Here is a 23,960-nt window from a genome sequence, read left to right on the forward strand (position 1 = left end):
TTCTGTGCGCTACTGGAGACAGTACACTGGAAAAACTGCTCTGGGATACACCAGCATTAATGGTAACAGTGCGCTGAATGATCCAGATGCACGGAAATGTAACGTTGGAGGACTTTTGTCATAGAAGGTATTGCATCACTCATTCATTCATTTATTTTTCATTTTAGAGGTGGGGGGGTGTGGGGGTTGTTGGATTGACTGTCAGGCACATAATTTTATCACACTGTAGCCTAATGTCGATGCATATTTTTAATCACAATCATCAGGATAAGTGGAAAAGAGTCCTGCAAAGTGTGTGTGTGTGTGTGTGTGTGTGCGTGCGTGTGTGTGTGTGAGAGATACACATACAAACTGTGTGCTTTGAGATGGGTTAAATATAGACACAGTTTCTATGAGCATAGTTGCTTTCGGGTTTGATAAATCACTTTGCATGTGCTAAATTAATATATTTACATTTTCTCCTCCCAGCACACACACGGTTGCATGTAAACACCCCATATTGCATATTCATTGTGGCAAATGTACTAATTGGATGCAGACGTGCTATTTTGCACCTTTGAAAGACGCAACCCTTAGGGCCTGATTTACTAAAGGTTTGCGCGTATAAAAACGTACACACAAAAACACATTGAAGCTTATCTACTAATATGATGCACCAAGGGTTGCGTCTCTCAAATGGGCAAAAGAGCTTGCGTAACCCATTTTACATGTTTGCCTTGATGAATATGCAATATGGACATTTCTGCCAGGACGTGCAAAATTATTGGAAGGAGTAGATGCTGTAGAAGCCAATAACGTAATAACGACCCATAACGTAATAATGACCCATAACATAATAAATTTGCCATTTTTAAAATGTAATAGGCCAATAACATAATAACTGACCAATAACGTAATAAAAGTCCTGAACCGATAACGTAATAACTTTTGACCAATAACATAATAACTTATAATAACTTACGTTATTGGTTGGTTATTAAATTATTGGCCTAATAAAAAAAATAAATATATCTTTGAAAATGTAATAACTGAGCCAATAACGTAATAATATATTAATATCACTGTATTTAAGTTTCATTTATGAGATATAACTGAAAAAAATCCCACCCACCCCCCCATGTATTTGTCGATTTAACTTGATGATTAAAATGATCTCTAGTCCTGTCTGCTTCTTAGCCTTTCAAACTATATCCAAACGAAATGGAAGCACATGTTTACAAACATAGACAATGGTATGATATGAAATATGTATGACATTTATGACATGTAAATCACTCTTGAAGATAGTAATTTTTTTCACTGTTAAGGATTTTTTGATTTCCCATAATTGACCACTAGAGGGCAATGGTGTGACATTGACTTTCTTCTGTTGTCCAAACTTCCTTGCTTCCTTTCTAGGACACATGTTCAAAGGTAATTGGTGATCAATTTTCTTTGGTGAACAGTTCATTTTGTTGAAATTCTTGCATATGCCACGTATAATCTTATATATTTAGTACAAGGATATAACATGGATTTAGTACAAGGATATAACGAGGATATAACATTATTGACAGTGTATTCAAAGTTAACTGACTATACTTAGCTAACTGCTGGCTAGTTATTAGCATTATTAACTATTATAGTTTGATAATATCAGGGGGTATAAACATTTTTAAAGAAAGGTGTGTATGTATGTGTATGTGTGCGTCCATGCGTGCGTGTGTGTGTGTGTGCACATCTGGCAAATTTTGTAGAACGGAATGGATAAATTTAATAGATCAAATATGGGACAAACCCTTAAAAAGGTTTATACCCCCTGATATTATCAAACTGTAATAGTTAATAATGATAATAACTAGCCAGCAGTTAGCTAAGTATAGTCACCTAACTTTGAATACACTCTCAATAATGTTATGTCCTCCTGCACTAAATATATAAGATTGTATGTGGTATATGCAAGAATTTCAGTAAAATTAACTGTTCACCAAAGAAAATTGATCTCTGATTACCTTTACACAACATGTGTACTAGAAAGGAAGCAAGGAAGTTTGGACAGCTGAAGAGAGTCAATGTCACACCACTGCCATCTAGTGGTCAATTATGGGAACTCAAAAAATCCTAACCATATAACACCAAATGTATCATATTTGATACATGAGTTTTGAAGCCCTCAGTGATCAGTGTTATATTTTTTTTCTTGAGAAACCTGATATATGCAATTAGATACATGCAACACACGGATAATCCACTAGGGGAAGAATTCGTTCCCTAGAGGCCTTTCCTGTGACACTACAAGACTGTCATTAATGAGGAAGGAGGCGCAGGTGGTTTTTGGAACTTTGCAAATTTTGAAAAGGTTAAGGTCAGAGAACAGTATTTTTTTTTTTACTGAAATATCAGTAGGAAGAGTTATTGATGCAATGGTTAATGCAATGTGAAATCACTTAATATTTCACAATCTCTGTTTTAGTAAAACCGTGTTGAAAAAGGCTTATCAAATTTGATACAGCAGAGGTCATATGAGGTCATGTAACTCTAAATCAGTCAATTGTAATTTTATTGCATTTCATGCATTATACATATCATCAAGCAACATACAGGCTGCCTTATTTTTCAATTAAACTATATAAATGTTTAAATTGCATAATTTGGTACATTTAGTGCAAAAAAAATTAGATATGGGTGCTTCTATGAAACTGGGTTTATTTTGGAATCCGGCACTTTTCCAGCTTTTTAGACCCAATAATAAAAGAGAAATATAAACATATTTCCCCCAGGATGTAACTAATGATGACCTCAGATAGATGCAAAAAAATCCCCAAATTAATGAATTTTTAATAAAATATCGGGACCCAAATTGGGACATTAAAAAGCTACCTAGGTGTCATTTTTTATCTGAAAATGTGTGTAAATGGTCTTCTATAGACTATAATTAAAGATACTGTGTTAAATGTGTTGAATTATTATTATTATTTATTTTATTTTTTTTATTCTGGAGTTATAAAATGAACTTATTTCATTGTTCACCTGCGATATATTTGAAATATGGACAAATATTAATCTTGGTCCTCCGCTTACTTGAAGGCACTGAGGAAGGGCGCTCCAAGTTGCCAGAGTCTTAGGGAAGATCTATGTATATTGTTCCCTTTTTGTGTAACCCATGTTTCATGGTTTTGTTTTTATGTGATCTTTACTTCCTTTGGCCTAAGAGAAAACTATTGTTGTGGTTTCCATAACATAGGTGGGTTCAGGAATTTCTTTTTTCTTTTGTTGTCTTTCTTTTTTACAATATACACTACTCAAAAAAAAGTTAAGGACCACTTTTTAATTTGTGTATAAGTTTTTTTATATGAGGTATTCTACTTCTGGAAATACCCCAATACAACTGTCCTGGATGTCCTCAAACACACTGTAATCAATTTCACACATGATTGGATTCAATTGTTGCATAATGTCTCTGGCATCATTGCACATCCTGAAAACTGGGCCTACAGGGCTATCAGCTGACTACGTGAAGTGGTACAAAAGTGGGTGCAAAAGCATTTTCTGTCTTTAGTCTCCACAATCAGACAACTTGGTGACAACAGCAATGCCGAGACGCCACCTGAGTGAACCAGAAGTTGCCAGAGCCCTAGGGATGCTGGAAGCTGGCCTCAGTCAGCGAAGAGTAGCCGAAATGATGGGTGTGTCGCACAGTGTCATCAGCAGAGCAAACCAAAGACACCGAGAGACAGGGCTATACTCCGAGAGACCCCGCAGTGGCCGACCAGTTTCAACAACCCCTAGAGATGATCGCTACTTGACGGATCTCAGCCTCCGCAACCGCTTTCACAGTGCACGTCGCCTCAATAATGACTTCGCTGCAGCAACTGGAGTGATTGTTTCCACTCAAACAATCCGTAACCGACTTCACTGAGCCAATATGCATGCCAGAAGGCCAGCTCAGTGTGTCCTGTATTGCAGAACATGACCGTTATGGAGGAGGCAGCATCATGGTGTGGGGAGGCATCGCCTATGGCAACCTTACTCGTCTCTACGTGGTCCCTGGGGGAGCAATGCAATACAGGGGTCGGCAAATCTCTCTCCCGGTCGCCTCCAGACTCACATGTCCATCATTGTGGTCAAGGGAGAATCTGCTCTCATCTGTGAACAGAACTCGGCACCATTGCTGTTGGGTCCATCTGACATGCTCCTGAGCCCAGTTGAGACGGATTCTTCTGTGAGCAGGGGTGAGTGGGACACACTGAGCTGGCCCTCTGGCATGAATATTGGCTTGGTGAAGTCGGTTACAGATTGTTTGAGTCGAAACAATCACTCCAGTTGCTGCAGCGAAGTCATTATTGAGGCGACGTGCACTGTGAAAGCGGTTGCGGAGGCTGAGATCCATCAAGCAGCGATCATCTCTAGGGGTTGTTGCAACTGGTTGGCCACTGCGGGGTCTCTCGGAGTATAGCCCTGTCTCTCGGTGTCTTTGGTTTGCTCTGCTGATGACACTGTGCGACACACCCATCATTTCGGCTACTCTTCGCTGACTGAGGCCAGCTTCCAGCATCCCTAGGGTTCTGGCAACTTCTGGTTCACTCAGGTGGCATCTCGGCATTGCTGTTGTCACCAAGTTGTCTGATTGTGGAGACTAAAGACAGAAAATGCTTTTGCACCCACTTTTGTACCACTTCACGTAGTCAGCTGATACCCCTATAGGCCCAGTTTTCAGGATGTGCAATGATGCCAGAGACATTATGCAACAATTGAATCCAATCATGTGTGAAATTGATTACAGTGTGTTTGAGGACATCCAGGACAGTTGTATTGGGGTATTTCCAGAAGCAGAATACCTCATATAAAAAACTTATACACAAATTAAAAAGTGGTCCTTAACTTTTTTTGAGTAGTGTATTTTATGTCTGTTGGGTAACAACTATTATTAATAAAAACAGTAACAGTCATTTGTCCTAGGCAATATGCATTGACAGCAATACACAGGTCAAATGGTGGTTATTATGAATAACTTGAATATCATTTCCTGGAATGTCAAAGGTTTAGGTAACTTCTCTAAAAGGATGAAAATACTATCTGTTCTGAGGGACGATAAAGCAGATGTCTTCTTACAGGAAACCTATCTATCTACCTATCTTCATTGTCAGAATGAACACACTAAACTCAAAACAGATTGGGTAGGTCAAGTTTACTTCTCCTCATATAAAACGCATAGTAGAGGAACATGTATTTTACTGAATCGAGATGTACCTTTTATCTTAGGTAAATTAATTACAGATCCAAATGGCAGATTTGTTATGGTATCAGGCACTATTAATGGCACATCAGTGACTTTCTTAAACGTGTATGCCCCCAATTCAGACGAACCGTCCTTCATATCTGACATGGCATTAATGTTCAATGAAAACTGTAAAGGGCTGGGGGTCTTAGGGGGAGACTTCAATGTAACTTTATGTTCAAAAGATTAATCCAATCAAGTTAATGCCTCCAACCCTAAATCTGCTAAGGTTCTTTACGAACTGAGTGTAGACTGTGGTCTCATTGACTTTTGGCGGGAGTTAAACCCTGGTGTTAGAGATTATACTTTTTTTTCAAATGTTCATAATTCCTACTCTCGATTGGACTATTTTTTCGTCCCCTCTAATTATATTTATGTGATATCTAAGTGTAAGATAAAACCAATTGTCCTCTCAGACCATTCTAGAATCCAGCTAATGATCCAGTGCAAACAGAAAAGGTTTATTTCTAAGCGATGGAGATTTAACTCTTCTCTTCTTAAAGATAATGAATTTAAATCAAATATGCGCATATGGATAACAAACTATATTAAAGAAAACTATGACCTTTCCTTAGAGCCCAATATTATTTGGGAAGCGGCAAAAGCTACACTAAGAGGGCACCTTATTTCATACGTCTCATTTAAAAATCATGAAAAACTTCTTAAAAGAAAAAAAATAGAGAGAGAAGTAATAAAAAGTGAAAATATTCATAAAAAAGCACCTACAGAGGCTAATTGGAAACAATTAACTGCTGTCAAAGCTAAAATAAATATTATATCAGACGAGATTATACAAAAAATTAATTATATTAAACAAAAGGAATATGAATTTGGGAACAAACCAGGCAAATTACTAGCTCATCAATAAAGAAGGAGGCTGAAAAGACTATCAAAGCAATACAGCTTAGGGAAAACAAAATAACTTATCACCCAAAAGAGATTAATCAAACTTTTTTCGACTTCTATAAGAATCTTTACAGATCACAAGGGGGATACTCTCAGGAAGAATTGGATGATTACCTCAGTAAAATTAAGCTGCCCAAGGTCTCTGCTCAGGACCAACATTTTTTAAACTCACCATTTACAGAAGCAGAAATATTAGCCACAATTATGTCAATGCAGGTAAATAAAAGTCCAGGACCAGACGGTTTCTCAGTGGAATTCTATACAGAATTTTGGCCTGAGATCCATCCTATCTTTATAGCAATGGTGAATAACTTTTGTAAGAAAAAACTCCTCCCTCAGACGAACTTGGCTTACATTAGTGTTCTACACAAAGAAGGTAAAGACCCCTTGCAGTGTTCATCATACAGACCTATAAGTCTGCTAGACCATGACTATAAGATTATTACTAAACTTTTAGCAAGAAGGCTGGAGTCAGTTCTCCCTAAATGGGGAGATATGCTCAGGATACAAGATAAATTTTAATAAGTCTATTGGTCTTTTCTTACACATGACACCAACTGAAAATATGCTTACATCCTATGGCTTTAATTGTACATCAAAAGGCTTTAAGTATTTGGGCATAATTATTACGCCAGATTTGGATAAATTATTTAAGGAAAACTATACTCCCCTCACACTTAAGGTTAAATCAGACTTGTTAAAATGGTCTTCACTGTCACTCTTAGGTAGAATTAACATAATCAAAATGAATGTCCTCCCAAGATTCAATTTTCTTTTCCAGATGCTTCCATGTTTTTTTTATCTGTAGTTTTTTTTTAAAATTAATTAATAGTTGTTTTTCAAGATTTATTTGGAACAACATAAAACCTCGGATCAGCCTAATGACCCTTATGAAGCCTGAAGCCATGGGAGGTCTTGGTTTTCCCAACCTCCAATATTACTTCTGGGCAGCCCAAATAAAGAATCTGATTTCATGGTCAATGGGAAGAAAAGAACCCTTGTGGGTCCAGATGGAATCAAAACCATTCAAACCTCTGCCTCTTATTTCCCTCCTATTCATAAATCATTTTGAAAAAATAAAAAATATGGACAAATGTTTTTCTGTAATCAATACCTTGAAAACTTGGAAAGACTGTAGGAAAAAAAAAAAAAAAAATGGAATCATCCCTTGGAGCTCTATACATTCTCCGATCTTTCAAAATCCAGACCTCAACACTCAAATCACTTGGGTTAATACATGTCAATGGACAAACTCTTGTTTAATACAATTCAAAGACTTGTTAAATGTGAACATGCAGTTAAAATCATTTATAGATCTAAGATCGGAATTTAACATCTCCAATAACACTTTTTTTAAAATATTTACAAATTTGGAGCATCACAAGTAGTCTTATTAAGGAAAAGAAGTTATGGCTTGGATTATCTGAATTGGAGGACACTTTGCTATCTTCAGACATGATAAGAGGAAAGATTAGTGAATTTTATAATATTCTGATGAGAGGACCAATCTTCCTTCCAACTGTTAAAAAAAAAAAAATCTGGGAGAAGGAGTTAGGTAGAACATTAGAAGATAATGCCTGTTTAAACATCTGTGAAAGAATTAATTTTTCTTTTACGAGCAATAAAATTAAGGAAGCCAATTTTAAATTCATTCACAAAATCTACCCAACTCCAATAAAAATGCATAGAATATCAAGGGATATCTCATCAGTGTGTCATAGATGCAAAAAGAGGGAAGGGACGTTCATGCATATGTTCTGGGACTGCGGCCTTTTAAAAAGTTATTGGAGCTCAATTCACTCAGTCTTGGATTTACAATTTGATTTAAGCAGCAGTCTGTATTTATTAAATGACACAAGTTACAGTTAAATTACACCGTTTTAAAAATCACTGCATTGGCTCCCCGTTGTCATGCCACTAGTACTGAGGCTGAACCCAAAAGCAGAACCAAGAGACCAACGTAAAGTTTAGTGTGTTTATTAAACACTTTTACAGAGGGAAATGCACAACACAGAACAATTAAAGAGACTGTGAAGCTGCAGGGTCCGAGGCTTGGTGTCTGGGCCGAGAGTGGGAGCCACTGGTGACCAGCGTGGCCGAACCAGGAATAACCCAATGAAACCCAGACTAGGGACAAACAGAGGGAGGTCAGAAAACAAGCCAGGTCAAACACAGGAAAGCAGAACACAGGGCAACAGTACATGAGAGAACAGGCAAAACTCACAGTCCGTAATCCAGGCGTAGGGTCGAAACACAGGTAATCGGTGGAGGCTGAGGTAACAAGGGGAGTAGGCAGAATCAGAGTCGGGTACGAACCAGGTCGAAGACGTGCGGGCAAAAACAGGAACGGGCAGAATCGGTGGTCGAGAGACGAAACGGGTCAAAACGGGCAGACAGACTGACAGGATCCAAAACGCTGGTTAGTGAGCACAACGAGTGTAGAACACAAACTGGCAAACAAACAGGGGAAGACACAGGGTTTAAATACACAAGAGGGAGGGAAGACAATTGGACACAGGTGGCAACAATCAGGGTGGAGTCAGGTAATCAACGCAGGTGAAACAATCAGGAAAGGGAAGTAAAGACACCAGACAAGACACATGAGGGAAACTTAACAAAATAAAACAGGAAGTGACAAAAAATGACAGACAACATAAAAGACAGACAAATCCAGACAAAGTCTGGAAGCCGACATGACACCCGTGTGTTTCAGGATTGATTTTAAGGTCCTTTTAATAGTCTTTAAATGTCTTAATGGTCTTGCGCCTTCTTATCTTTTAGACTTGCTTTTACCTTATGAACCCTCGCAGACCCTGAGGTCCTCTGGCACTGGTCTTTTAACAGTTCCAAAAGCTAACACAAAAACTCATGGCGAGGCAGCTTTTCAGCATTATGCTCCTCGCCTTTGGAACAGCCTGCCAGGGAACCTCAGGGCCGCAGAGAATGTAGAAGTTTTTTAAACCAGGCTCAAGACCCACCTTTTTAATTTGGCTTTTAGCTAATGCCTCTGTTTTATCCACTCAAAGGTTTCATAGTTAAATTTAATATATATATCTTAAGATTCTTTTAATCAGTTTTATCATTTTAATGTTTAATATTTTTTTAATATTATTTTGATGATTGATGACTAGGTGGGTGTTGCCATTGTACCATTGCTAGTAACTTCCTTTTTCTCACTGATTTTCACTAAAAACTGACCAATTCAGAGAAAAAATACACATTAACCAGTGTTTTGTGTGTGCACGTGTTTTTAGATGGCAAAAAAATACAGGGTTGAAGGAGCGTTGAAAATAATTATGCTATGATTATAATGATATGATTATAAGCTTGCATGTGAACAGTTAGAAATGTTGAGTGCATCTCTTTCTGAACAAGGACAGGAACTGTTTTCAGGCCTCCCACCATGCAAAATAAGAAGTTTGGGAACCACAAAATTAGTAAAAATAACTGAATTGTTTTGTCTTCCAGACTTCCACTGCCAGTTCCGCTGGTGGATTTCTCATTGCTGCATGATAGCACTGGAAAATGTTTTTATGTATGTTTGGAATTACCTATTTGTTAGATATGTTGGTGTTATATTATGTTTTTGTTTGTTCAAAAATAATAATATTTGAGCATTAAGATGCAATGTATCAGATATGATACAAACTGAAACTCATACATGGAAATTAAAGTTTTATTTTTTTTATTTTTTATTTTTTTCAGAGGGACCAATAAAGGCTCCAGTTTTAAAGAATTGGAATTTTCTGTCAATGATTTAATGGTTCAGGCTTTACAGGGTTAACAGTGGAAAAAAAAAAAAAAACTATCTTCTTACATGTCACAAATGTCATACATATTTCATATCATACCATTGTCTATGTTTGTAAACATGTGCTTCCATTTCATTTGGAGATAGTTTGAAAGGTTAAGGAGCAGCAGACAGGACTAGAGATCATTTTAACTATCAAGTTAAATAGACAAATACATGGGGGGGCGGGGGGAGGGGGGGTATTTTTTCACAGTTATATCTCATAAATGAAACTTAAATACAGTGATATTAATATATTATTACGTTATTGGCTCAGTTATTACATTTTTAAAGAATTTTTTTTTTTATCAGGCCAGTAACGTAATAATCTACTGATTACATAATAAGTTATTACGTTATTGGTCAAAAGTTATTACGTTATCAGTTCAGGTCTTTTATTACATTATTGGTCATTTATTACGTTATTGGCCTATTACATTTTAAAAATGGCAAATTTATTACGTTATGGGTCGTTATTACGTTATTGGCTTCTACAGATGCAAATATTTATTTAGCGTGCGCAATGTGATTTACCAAACCTGAAACTGACTGCGGTGGCTGATTTTGTGTCTATGTTTAGCACATCTGAAAGGCAGGTTTTAACTGGCATAGCTTTGTGCAAAACGGGCTGCAGTTGTTGTGGCGAGGAGGCGGCATAGGCACAATCAAAGGCAACACAGAGAACCAATCTGTTCTGCTCACATCAACATTTATGGAATGACGGAAGAAAAAAAAAAAAAAATTGAGACATATGTCCCCCCATTTTAGGCCAGGACCCAACTTCTGAGAGGTGTGTCTCTCTCACTCTCTCTCTCTCTCGCAGGGGAGACCGAAAAGGACACGCTGCACACACACACACATACATACACACACAGCACTGTCCACGGTGTTGTGACTGGACTCCTGAACCGGCTATGTAAACACTGATGTGGAGGGTTTTCTATCATGTCCACGGGCTTGAAAGTTTTCATTCACCATACAAAGTGACATACAGAGAGAAGCTATTTATTTCACCAATAATAGACTTTACCACTGACAAACAACAACAGAGAAATACACATCTACCCCTCGGTGTGGAAAAAGAGCAACTTCATATTCATGAGTACAGGGGTATCCCAGAACAGTTTTTATTACAGCACACTGTCTCCATGATTACAACCAGTAGCGCATGTAAAAATCCACATTTGAATAGGGTAGTCTCTAAGACTTTGCACCTGTTGTCATTTGTGCAGGCAATCTTAGTTGATCACCCGTGACATGCAAATCAATAGCACATGCATTTTTTAGCACGAGCAAGCACATTTGCACCTGCTATTTGCAATCTTAGTAAATCAGGCCTTTAGTGCGGACTGTTAGTAAATCAGTTTGTATATTTTTTGCATGTGCAATAAATCAGGCCTTTAGTGTGGACTGTTAGTAAATCAGTTTGTACATTTTTTGCATGTGCAATAAGTCTGCACACGTTTTAATACACACAAACCTTTAGTGGATCCAGCCCTGTGTTGTTTGCTTAGGGCAACAGTGAAGTGGTAAAACACATTTTAAAGCTCAGTTAAAAGTAAGAAATAGTCCAGTGGTTCCCAGCCTTTATTGGCTTGTGACCCATCACAAATTTCTGGTGACCCCAGACATTCAAAACGGAGACTTTTTTTTTTTTGCTAAAATTAATTTGTTTTTGCAAATAAACATTAATTTTAGACGACATTTAGGCTATATAATGTATATTATTGTGGACAGAGGCAGAAAAGCCAGGTGTAGATTACTGCACAAAGGGAGAATTTTATTTTCCTTGGTCAGGATATGTAACAGTCAGTCCAGGTTGGATTTACAAAGCTGACAATTAATATTGAACAAACAATAACTCAAAGTATGAATTATGAAAGAGCTGCAGCATCGGAAACTGACCACAATAAACATCTGACAGATAAACAGTACCACAGGGCTTCAGTTTCAAACTCACAGTTTGTCATGTCTTTTATGTATTGTGATTGTCTCTATGAACTCACGATATATATATATATATATATATATATATATATATATATATATATATATATATATATATATATATATATATACAGGGTGGGGAAGCAAAATTTACAATGAACATTTAGGTTTTTTTTTTCTCAGCAGGCACGTCAATTGTTTTGAAACCAAACATATATTGATGTCATAATCATACCTAACACTATTATCCATACCTTTTCAGAAACTTTTGCCCATATGAGTAATTAGGAAAGCAAACGTCAAAGAGTGTGTGATTTGCTGAATGCACTCGTCACACCAAAGGAGATTTCAAAAATAGTTGGAGTGTCCATAAAGACTGTTTATAATGTAAAGAAGAGAATGACTATGAGCAAAACTATTACGAGAAAGTCTGGAAGATACTATTAAAGAAGAATGGGAGAAGTTGTCACCCAAATCTTTGAGGAACACTTGCGCAAGTTTCAGGAAGTGTCTGAAGGCAGTTATTGAGAAAGAAGGAGGACACAGAATAAAAACATTTTCTATTATGTAAATTTTCTTGTGGCAAATAAATTCTCATGACTTTCAATAAACTAATTGGTCATACACTGTCTTTCAATCCCTGCCTCAAAATATTGTAAATTTTGCTTCCCCACCCTGTATATCTATCTATCTATCTATCTATCTATCTATATATATATATATATATATATATATATATATATATATATATATATATATGTTGTTGTTGTTGTTGTTTTTTTTTAATTTTCATCAATTACTAGAAATTTCAGGTGACCCCATTTGAATTCCAGGTGACTCCACATGGGGTCCCGATCCCAAGGTTGAAAAACACTGAAATAGTCTCAAAAGCATTTATTTATAGTTGAACAGGTTTTTAACACAATTGCAGCTTATGGTGTTCTAAAGTCAAACTATGAATTTTTTGGTTTTTCTTTTTTAAATACATGATGCATTGCATTGTCAATGCAGTGTTTTGTCCAGGCGAGCTGTTTTTTAATGAAATTTTTAAAACAATGGGAGCCAGTGACGCCTGGGAGGTCAGCTAAACTCAAATTGAGACAATAGGAACTTGTGACTTCACTGAATACATCAATGAGTTCAAACAAGTCATGGGCAGTAACGGAACTACAGAAACATTAAAATATGCTGGTGGTATCATGAAAGTGTTGACAGGCGTAAGCAGTTTTGCCGACGCTGACCAAACGCTACTGCCACACCTACAACTCCAACAACATCTGCTCTAATGTGATAAGGATTCCCAACCAGAGTTTTTAATTAGATTTTTTTTCAATACAAATGACATATGAGGACAAGTTTTATAAAGTGTGACATTATTGCAAATAACAAAAACAAAGGAAAATATAATGAGAATAACTGAACTTGCTGACAAGCAATGCATTGAACTTATTTTGCATAATACTGCTTATACATTATTTATACACAGAGAAAATGGGAATTTCAATAATTAAATATACATGTTTAAGAAGTAAAATGTTTTGTGTCATGGGATTCACTTCTGTCCTCTCATGTTTTTTTTTTTTTCCTTTCCCCATCGTTCACCCTGCCTCTCTCCAGACGCTGCAGATGGGTATAAAACACTTCTCCGGTCTGTTTGTGATGCTGTGTGTGGGTGTGGCCTTATCTCTCCTGACCACAATAGCAGAGCACATTGTATACAAGCTGGTCATCCCCAGGGTCAAGGAGCCACGCTTCAAATACTGGCTGCACACTAGCCAGGTACTGAACTTACACACACACACACACACACACACACACACCTACACACACAAAGTACACACAAAGTACACACACAAAGTACACACACAAAGTACACACAAAGTACAATCCAAGACTGAAGCATACTTTAAATTAGTTGGGTTTGGAAGGAGCTGCAGTGAGGTCCCACTGAGGTATTGTGTCGAATGATTTTATACTGCATTGCAAGTGAAGGTGCAGACAGGCTTGCAATAATATATGTTCACCAGTTTAGTTGAGAAACATTTGAGTAGTGATAAATTCTTGTTTTGCAGAGATTACACCGGGCCCTCAACTTGGTCTTCACAGATGACAAACTACCAACGGTTACCAAGCCTGAGAAAAGGTACTGTCCCTATTTGTGAGACTGAGGTCAGCTGAAGTGTTTTAATACTGAAGTGAAGCTTTACATTGAAAAAAAGAGTCCAGTTATGTTTTAATTATTTACCACCTGTTTAAAACAGTCAGATCAACTTGGGTTTTAGGCTTATTAACCTTTAAATATCACGCTGATGTGACATTTTGTACACTTGTTTTCCTTGGGTTATTGATGTATATGGTTACGGTTAAGAGAGTGCTTAGTGTATTATTACCATTTTTACAGGCATTTCACGAAGTACAAGTGCTTGTTACTTAACCCATAAAAAGACCCATTGCTGCTTTAATCATTTTGATAACACTTTATTATAAGTACACACTATGAATCATTAGTATTAATAAATACTGAATTCAGTATTAATAAATACTGAATTCATCATTTATAAAGCATATTTCTGACATGAATGCTCATTAGTATATGGTTTATAAGCACAGTTATAAATGTTTTACTCATCATTAAAAAGCACATTAGTTAAGCATTAATAAATACTGAATTCATCATTTATAAAGCGTATTTCTGACATGAATGCTCATTAGTATATGGTTTATAAGCACAGTTATAAATAGGGATGCAAATTATCAATTAATCCATTAATCATTAGTTGGTTGACCTTATCGATGGATTAACAATTAATTGATAAGCGACAATTTTCCTGAGAACCTGAATTTCTTTTTCAATAGGGTCTATAAGAATAAAAGCTAAATATTGTTTTTATGCTTCATGAAGAAAGCATGTCATGTTCCTTAATGACTGATTTATTGAACCATTGGGTACAGTCAGTGTTTCCTGTGGAATTCATTTGTTGTGGCATGTGTAATGGGGGGGGGCTGCACGCGCGTGTGTTTCGACAGTGGTGGGGTGGGGGGGGGAGTACTCGGCCCCGCGCGCACAGTTCGACCGGGGGATGCATGCATGTTGGTTAGTAAGTAACTGCGCACGCGTGTACGTCGCTTTCCGTCCTACTTATAAAACTATACAGGTACAGGCGATGCAATCCGTGCCCCTGTAGAAGTGAAAGTGAAACTTTTTGCTCACTTATCTTTTCCCCACCTCCTGAAGCTTTGCAAATGCTCGACATACCTGTGGCCCGAATCAGGGGCCTGGAGGATGTTTTCAACTTCTGTCTCACTGACCATGAACTGGACCAACCTCCAGGGAAAATGCTCCAATCTGATACCGACCCTGCATTTGTGCATGTATTTAGGTGGAGGTTGCACTGCTCCCACAAACATCATCAGCGTCATGATCCGGTTCGATGACCAGCTATCCCAGCAACGGCGTTGTAGCGCGGACAACCCAGCAGCCTTCGGTCTGGTGTGGACAGGTGGACAAGGGCAATTAAGTGACAATTAATAATTTAATTGAGCAAATTCTTATTGACAATTAATCATTAGTCGATTAATTGTTTACATTTCTAGTATAAATTTTTTACTAAGCATTAATAAGCACATTGGTTAAGCATTAATAAATACTGAATTCATCATTTATAAAGCATATTTCTAACGTGAATGCTCATTACCATATGGTTTATAAGCACAGTTATAAATGTTTTACTCATCATTAATAAGATCATCTACAATATGCTTAATGATTGTATTTTCATAATTTATAAATTATGGATTCAGCATTTAAAGATTTAGTATTGCATCACTTACAAACCAGTTATAACACATTTATGCTTACATATACACTATTCAGACATGTACTAATGGTTAGTGAATATGTTAGTAGGTATTTAATACTAACTCACAAATTTATTTTCCAATAGATGTCCTATAAACAGTTATTAATACTGGAATCCATTATTTCAGGTAGTTATAAAGCACTTACTACTCATTAAGTAAGTATATGGTGTGAGTTCATCTACAGTGTGCACTATCTATGCCATCTAAAGCATTTACGAATGAGATTTATAGGTTGGCAATGTCTAAAGACTCACAAAAGTTTCAGGTATTCTAACAAAGGAACGACACAGCACAAGGGATTATCAAACAAACTGCATTAAAATAAACTCAACATGTGATTCAGGGCGTTTCATTTTGAGCTCTCCTGATTAATAAGTTTCTTCAGGTTGGGTGAATCTGCTCATTGTTTTTCCACACAAAATAATGCATTAAACTGCTATGATGACTTCCCGCTTGAGCTACCGCAGTCCCGCTTTCAATACATCATCAAGGTGGGACAAAGGAATATCTGCTTCCCCTCCGTCATCCATAGGTATATGTGTTGGTGCTGGAAGTACTACCAGACCGGTTCCAGGTAGGAGGAGAAGACTTGCGGGGTCAACGTTTAGCAGAGTCTAGCCAAGATTTTGGAAAAGTCTGACTGAATTGCAAGAAATAGGCGGGAAAAAAAAAAAAAAAAAACCAGTGTACATACCTTGAAGCGGCTGCCAGCGGCACTTCTGGTGAGTATGTTCCTTTGCTAACACAGTTTGCAAAGTTTCCTACAGCTACTAAGAGGCCTGTCTGAATGGATTTTTTTCCTTTACTTTGCCGACTATAGCTTTTCATTTGGGCCCATAGTTTACATGATTTAAAATTGTAGAACTGTTATTGTATTTTCTTGTTTCTGTTTTGTCACATATCTGATGATTGTTGGGTTTGTCATCAGAGGAGCCTGTAGTTTTGTTTTGTTTTTTGTTTTTGTTTTTTCACGTTAATGCTAGTGTACACGTTAAGCTCTATTGAGAATTTGGGAACTGATAATGTGAGTTTTTAATATCTTTTTAGTGTTTGAAATGTATTCATATACAGTGAAGTAATGTTTGGATTTTGAAATCTTGATGAAAGTGTACTTTTGTTTAAATTAACAGGAAAGTGTGCCAAAGCTGAAACCCAATTTGTATATTATTCAGTCTACCTATTTAAGTTTTTGTAGTAAACTGTTACTGATGTTGTGTTAAGAGAGTATCTTTGTTCATTTTTGTAACATTAAATAAGAGTGTATATTAATAATAAAGGTACCATAATACCATACCATAAAAGATTATTTAGTTTAAAGAACCCAGTGCGAATGCAACCATTTTACTATGAATAACAGTAATTGTTTGTCCTCTGAATTGCAGCCCAAAATTCAGATCAGGTGGTATCCCAAAGTACAAAAAAATACAAAAAAAAATACAAGTACAAAGAAATTCTCAGCCTGTTCAGTCAAGGAGGGACCATGTCTGCTGCTTTCAAGTGTTTTGGGGTGGACTGAAACACGGTTGTTGTCACGGCTTTAATTGTGGAGCAGCTCATGGCTGCACCCTGCAAATATGAGGAACTTTTTATGAAACTGAATCGTCAGGTGAAACTCAGTGTGTTTGCTGCACAGTGTGCCACTTCAATATAATAGGATCCAGGAACAGTGGACACAGTTGAATCCAACAAGTTTCTGGAAAGCTGCTTCCCCTGAAACACCGAGAGCTATAATGTTAAATCACTAATCTGAAATGTTTAAAAGACAGAAAAAAGAAGTTCATGTTGAATATTGACATTGTGGAAGATTTTATGACAATTTTTCATAAAGATTTAATTTGTATTGTTTTACCATGTGTTGAGTTTATTTTATCTTTTTCATAATATTGAGATAATATTGAGACTTTTGAAGTTTAGAATTATATTGAATTGTGACACTGACAGATTTTCTGACTTTATTTTTTGTTAATAAAAAATATTATGTTTTTTTCATTAAAAATTGTATTTACTTAGTTCTTTTTGTATTTAGTACTTGAAACCTCTGTGATCTGCTGTTGGTGTTAGGGAGTTTTTATTGAGCCATGTTTACACTTGTGAGAAGTTGCAATAAATATTATTGCAGTTTGTTTGATAATCCCTTGTGCTGTGTCATTCCTTTGCTAGAATAACTGAAATTTTTGTAAGTCTTTAGACATTGCCAACCTTTAAATCTCATTTGTAAATGCTTTAGATGGCATAGATAGTGCACACTGTAGATGAGCTCACACTATATACTTACTTAATGAGTAGTAAGAGCTTTATAACTACCTGAAATAATGGATTCCAGTATTAATAACTGTTTATAGGACATATATTGGAAAAGAAATTTGTGAGTTAGTATAAAATACCTACTAACATATTCACTAACCATTAGTACATGTCTGAATAGTGTATATGTAAGCATAAATGTGTTATAACTGGTTTGTAAGTGATGCAATACTAAATCTTTAAATGCTGAATCCATAATTTATAAATTATGAAAATACAATCATTAAGCTTATTGTAGATGAGCTTATTAATGATGAGTAAAACATTTATAACTGTGCTTATAAACCATATGGTAATAAGCATTCATGTCAGAATTATGCTGTATAAATGATGAATTCATTTATTAATGCTTAACTAATGTGCCTATTAATGATGAGTAAAAGATTTATAACTAGGGATGTAAACAATTAATCGACTAACGATTAATTGTCAATAAGAATTTGTTCAATTAAATTATTAATTGTTGGTGAATTGCCCTTGTCCACCTGTCCATACCAGTCCAAAGGCTGCCGGTTTGTCTTTACTAATGAGTATTCATGTCAGAAATATGCTTTATAAATGATGAATTCAGTATTTATTAATGCTTAACTAATGTGCTTATTAATGACGAGTAAAACATTTATAACTGTGCTTATAAACCATACACTAAAGAGCATCCATGTCAGAAATATGCTTTATAAATGATTAATTCAGTATTTATTAATGCTTAACTAATGAGCTTATTCATGATGAGTAAAACATTTATAACTGTGCTTATAAACCATATACTAATAAGTATTCATGTCAGAAATATGCTTTATAAATGATGGATTCAGTATTTATTAATGCTTAACTAATGCTTCATAGTGTGTACTTCTTATAAAGCGTTACCTGATTTTTTTTCTCTACATTTAACATTTCATAAGGGATTTGTCACCCTTTATTATAATATTATCCTGTGTATTTTGCATTTTTTTTCCCAGTGAAAATCAGGAATTTTCAAAATTTTCATGTACAGAAAGATGTTCTCAAAAGCTCAGATTAAACTTCAATCAATCAATCAGTCAAATTTTATTTATACAGTGCCAAATCATAACAAAAGTTATGCCATGACACTTTACATATAGAGCCAGTCAAAACCAGACTCTCAAGCCAATTTACAGAAACCCAACAGAATCCTCCAGCAGCACATACTTGTGACTGGTGACAGTGGTGAGGAAAAACTTCCTTTTAACAGGCAGAAACCTCGAGCAGACCCTGACTCCTGAAGGACGGCCGTCTGCCTTGACCATTTGGGGTTAAAGAAAGAGGGTAAAGGAAGAGAAAATGAGTGTGAGAGAGAGACTGGGGGAGAAGGGTAGAAGGGGAGAAGGGGGGGAAGTAGGATGAGGCACATTGAAACAACTTATGCACAGCAAACTAAACTTGAACTGTCAAAAACTAGATCAGATGGTGTGAGTATAAATGCCAATAACCAGAACAAAAGTCCATAACTGTTAATACTACAACTACAAATACTTGAGGGTTATTATACAAAAAGAAGAGAAAACAGAAGAAAAAAAATGACTTTTTCAATCAAATATATCATTAACTGAACATAAAACAAGTGTGTACAACGGCTGTTATTTATCAGATTCGATGGGTTTTACTGGTGAATCAATGTTGTAGAAGACGATGGTGTTTCCACGTTCACTACGGAACCTCTGGATGTTCAAATGGGTCATATCTGATGACCATGAAAAGATGACAAACTGTATTTGACATCAATTATTAACATGTATTGATAGGATTAGTGGATTAACAGGTATTCTAAATTTTAGATCAGTAGATGGTACTCACATATGTGTCCATTTGTTAAAAAAGGGGTTCACTCTTAAAATATACAAATGTAAAATAATCACTTACTCTCAGCCAAATTATCAAGTTGAGAATAAGTGACATCAATTAACATCCAAGTGGCCGTTAAGGGAGTCATTTTTAATCAGAAACTAAATAGAATGGTCACTCTGTTGGAAGCTAATTATCAGCGAGGGAAATTGAGGAAATAATCTCATGCTGACGTCACGCAGTATTGTTTAGGACAATGGGTGAAAGGGAGATTTAGAAAACCATGAAAAGGTTCTTTTCGATCAGTTTCTTCTTTTTATGTGCTGCATGAGTGCGCTTTTTCCAGATTACTTTCAAAAACCTTCCTAAGCCAAACCACAAAATCAGTTTGACACCACTGGTTTTTTGGGGGGGATGGGTGTGTGTGTGTGTGTGTGTGTGTGTGTGTTGGGGGCGGTAATGCTTTTCTTCTGCTATCTATTATTCCCATTTGGTCAGTACGGTGCCATGACTGTACTGGGAGCTTATTGTTTGTAATCAGATATATCTGGTGTGAAATGTATGAGAAGCAAAGTGGGAAAATTACCACCAATCCTTTTTAATGCCTTCAGAGTGAGATCAAACAGGCCTGAAACATCTGAACAAAATGGTTCTTTTCTCACAGACTCAGCCTCTCTGTTTCCTATCAATACCTGCTTAGCACAACATACTGTTAGTTCTATTGAGGGGACACTCAGGTGAAACCATCAAACTGAAGATTAAATACACATAATAATTACGGAGCCGAGGCCATGAGAGGGATGCCTGTGGTAATGAGGATAAATTACCCACTCCTGCATAATTACGCTCATTCAATCAACTTCTGCATGGTGTCTGCATGCTGTCTGAAAGTCAGAAATTATTACTGTCATTCCATACCACTGTCCAGCTGATTCACCAGTCTGCTTTGCAGTCATCATACTGGAATATGACAATTTATTTACTTCTTTGAGGTCTCATGGAAGTGATGCATATAAGGACATGTCCCCAGCATAGTGAAAAGGACTTATACAACCAAGTTAAGCATATGAGTGAGAATTAAAAAGACTTTAACTTCTCTGGACCATAACATTTTATTTCTTTAACCGAGCTTACAAGGATGCAGAGACAGCCAGGAGCGTCAGAGAGAGTGAGCTGCCTGTTCGTCTATCTGTATGTCTGTCTGTCTGGGAGATATAACATTAGCCAATTAAGAGCAGTGTCTGTAAAACCCTGAAACACTCTCTGATGGCCAATTAAGATCTTGTGATTTAGTATCAAATGCAGTGTTAAGGTCAAGTATCTCTTGAAAGGACCTTCAGTTGGACCCACGCTAAAACAAGATTAGCTGTCACTTGTGCAGTATCATCCATTCTAATGCAGTCACTTTACTATTTCTAACAGATAAAATTTAAAAAAGCACTATAAATCAGTAACTACATTATGGAAATCAATACTTAGAACCATGTTTTGGATTTGTGTGTCATGTGCTGTTGTGCTATTTCCTTGTTATTACTTATTTCCTTTTTCTTCTATGAATTTTTTAATATCTTGCACTTTCACATAAGGCGTTACAGTATAGTACTTCCTGTTGAAAAATCTGCTCATGTGTTCTTTTTTTGTCTTCAGGTATTTTTTATTGAATTTTCACAGCAATAGTGCAGAAAAAATGTCCAAACAATACGAATTCTTGTTTTTATACTGCTCTTGTATCCTAATAAGCTTCTAAATTTTCTGGAACATGGGTTTTTCCTGGCTAAATGGAGCAACTCCTGATAGAATAGAACCTCTTTTATTGATGTGTAGCCTACAATAGAACAAAAACATGGTGTGTTTATGAGAAAATATCCTGTGAACGGCACTAGCAGAATGGGAAAGACTAATTTATCAACAGATAAATGTTACTGTTTAGTCAGAGATACTTAGGGGATGGGACATTTGTAGTAAATAGCGTAGCAGTTATATTTGGTGATAAAGATTGCTGTTTGAGGGAACTGAGCAGTGACAAGGGTTAATCCTCTGAAACAAAGCTATGTCTCCTTGCTTAATTATCATTAGCAAATTATTCTTAACAAGGAGTGGACAGAAAACACCACATCAACATATCCACAGCAATCTGCCATCTTTAATCTAAGGATTTAGAGATTTTCAACTCATTATTATTAGCCTCAAATGAATATAGCCCACAGTTAGACACTAATATTGTGTTGATACAAGGAAAACACCCTCACAACTAAATATGCCCACACTTAAGGGAATCCAGCCAATGGAATTAGTGAAAGGTATGAGGTCAGCTTTACTCTGTTATGATATGAACGTGTGAGCAGCTCAAATTAGTTCAAAAAGCCTCCAAAACAATTACAGTTTACTAGATACATAGGTATAACCATTATCACTAGCAGCAAGGAGACACTTTGCAGGCAAAACAGAGAAGCAAATCTGCTCAAAAATTTTTATTTTCTGGTATTATTGATATTATATGGGTCATACATGACAGATGCAAACAAAAATACACTGGACAGCCAGAGGTGGATCGTATTTGTCTTTGTGATAAGGCCATGAATGTCAATGTCTTAAGTAGTTGTGGGACTCGAGTAAAAAAATTAATCTAAATAATTAGTGACTTTGTAATGAATTAATCATAATTAATCCTATTTTAATTGCATACCAATATTTGACACTGGAAGCAACATTTTCCAATTTAAACAGATTTGGGTAGATTACTAAATCAATAAACAGACACATACGTAAGTTTAAATCACCAAATCCTGTTTATTACTTGATATATACTGGTAAACATGTTTGTTTTGTAAATAAACAGTACTTTCAAGTACATTCCAGAAGAGTAGTAAAGTGATAAATAAATATCCTTGGCCAAAAATAAACAGACCAACAGTCAAAGTTCAGTTAAAACATTAAGTGCCATACCACCTAAAATGGTACAGAAAAAGAAAAAAAGACAAACAAAAATGGTCACTTAACTGATCTCAGTGGAGTTGTTTGAGAATGGGGGTGATGTGGTCTCTGAAGTGGGTGCGAGTGAGGAGGCGGGCGGCAGAATTCTGGATATATTGCAGTTTTTGGAGATGGAAGGAGGGGAGACAATACAGGAGGCTATTGCAGTAATCAAGTCTGGAGGTGATGAATGCATGAATAAGTATTTCAGCTGTGGATTGTGAGAGGGAGGGGCGGAGACGGACGATGCTTCAGAGGTAGAAAAAGGATGTTTTTGTGATGCCACTTACGTGCGTTTTGAATGGGAGGGTGATGATAAAATGATAAAACTGAGGTTGCGTACAGAAGGGGAGGGGGTAACTGTGTGACCATCAGTGAAGAGGGAGATGTTCTGAGCTGAGGGGAGGAGAGCTTTGGGACCAGTGATGAGAAGTTTTTTGTTTTTTTTTTTTTTTTTGTTGCTGTTGAGTTTGAGGAAATTATGATCCATCCAGGTTTTGATATCAGTCTGACGGTGTGTGTGTTGTGGAGGCGTAAACGACAAAGAAATTCATGGAGAATGGATTGGTTGTCAATCAGGCCTTCCTTTATTGTGCACAAGTGAGAAACTGACAGACAAAGTTTTGCCCTCTCTCAGAAGTCAGTTCTGACCTGTCTAGGAAGTCAGTCTAACTTATAGTAGCCTGCGCTAAGCTTAATTGTGATTGGTTAATATGATGTATGATGCTGTCGCTAAGCAGAAGAAAGAAAATAAGATAAAAACAGACAGAATGAAAGACCCTGGAGTTGTCCTGGGAAGTTTTAGGGAGTTGGGTTATGCTGTATCCTGTGGTATCATTAGAGATAAAGTAGCTTACAAAACATGCAGAATTGAGAAACTGACTGACAGGAAACACTCATATCTAGGCTTGTGGTTAGAAAGAGAATGAAAACTGAAGAGCTATCATAGGTGTCTTATAAACTAACAGGAGACTTATGGTCAGTATTAAAATCAGTATTAACATGTGATGGTGGGGACAATAACTGGAGACATGGATTTGGTGGAGATGTAAACCTGGATATCGTTGGCATAGCAATGGAAATGAAATCCATGGTGATGGATGATTTGTCCGAGGT

General features: G+C 36.5%; 1 protein-coding gene across 1 annotated transcript in view; it reads left to right on the top strand.

Moving 5' to 3' along the window:
* Positions 1–23,960, top strand: part of grin3a (glutamate receptor, ionotropic, N-methyl-D-aspartate 3A) — a 150,620-nt gene that overhangs the window by 118,172 nt on the left and 8,488 nt on the right. The window contains exons 8-9 of the mRNA XM_030148898.1: positions 13,518–13,679; positions 13,973–14,043. Coding sequence (XP_030004758.1) covers positions 13,518–13,679; positions 13,973–14,043 — 233 coding nt within the window. The remainder of the gene's footprint in view (positions 1–13,517; positions 13,680–13,972; positions 14,044–23,960) is intronic.

Source organism: Sphaeramia orbicularis, chromosome 12 (genome assembly GCF_902148855.1).
Source record: "Sphaeramia orbicularis chromosome 12, fSphaOr1.1, whole genome shotgun sequence".
NCBI lineage: Eukaryota > Metazoa > Chordata > Actinopteri > Kurtiformes > Apogonidae > Sphaeramia > Sphaeramia orbicularis.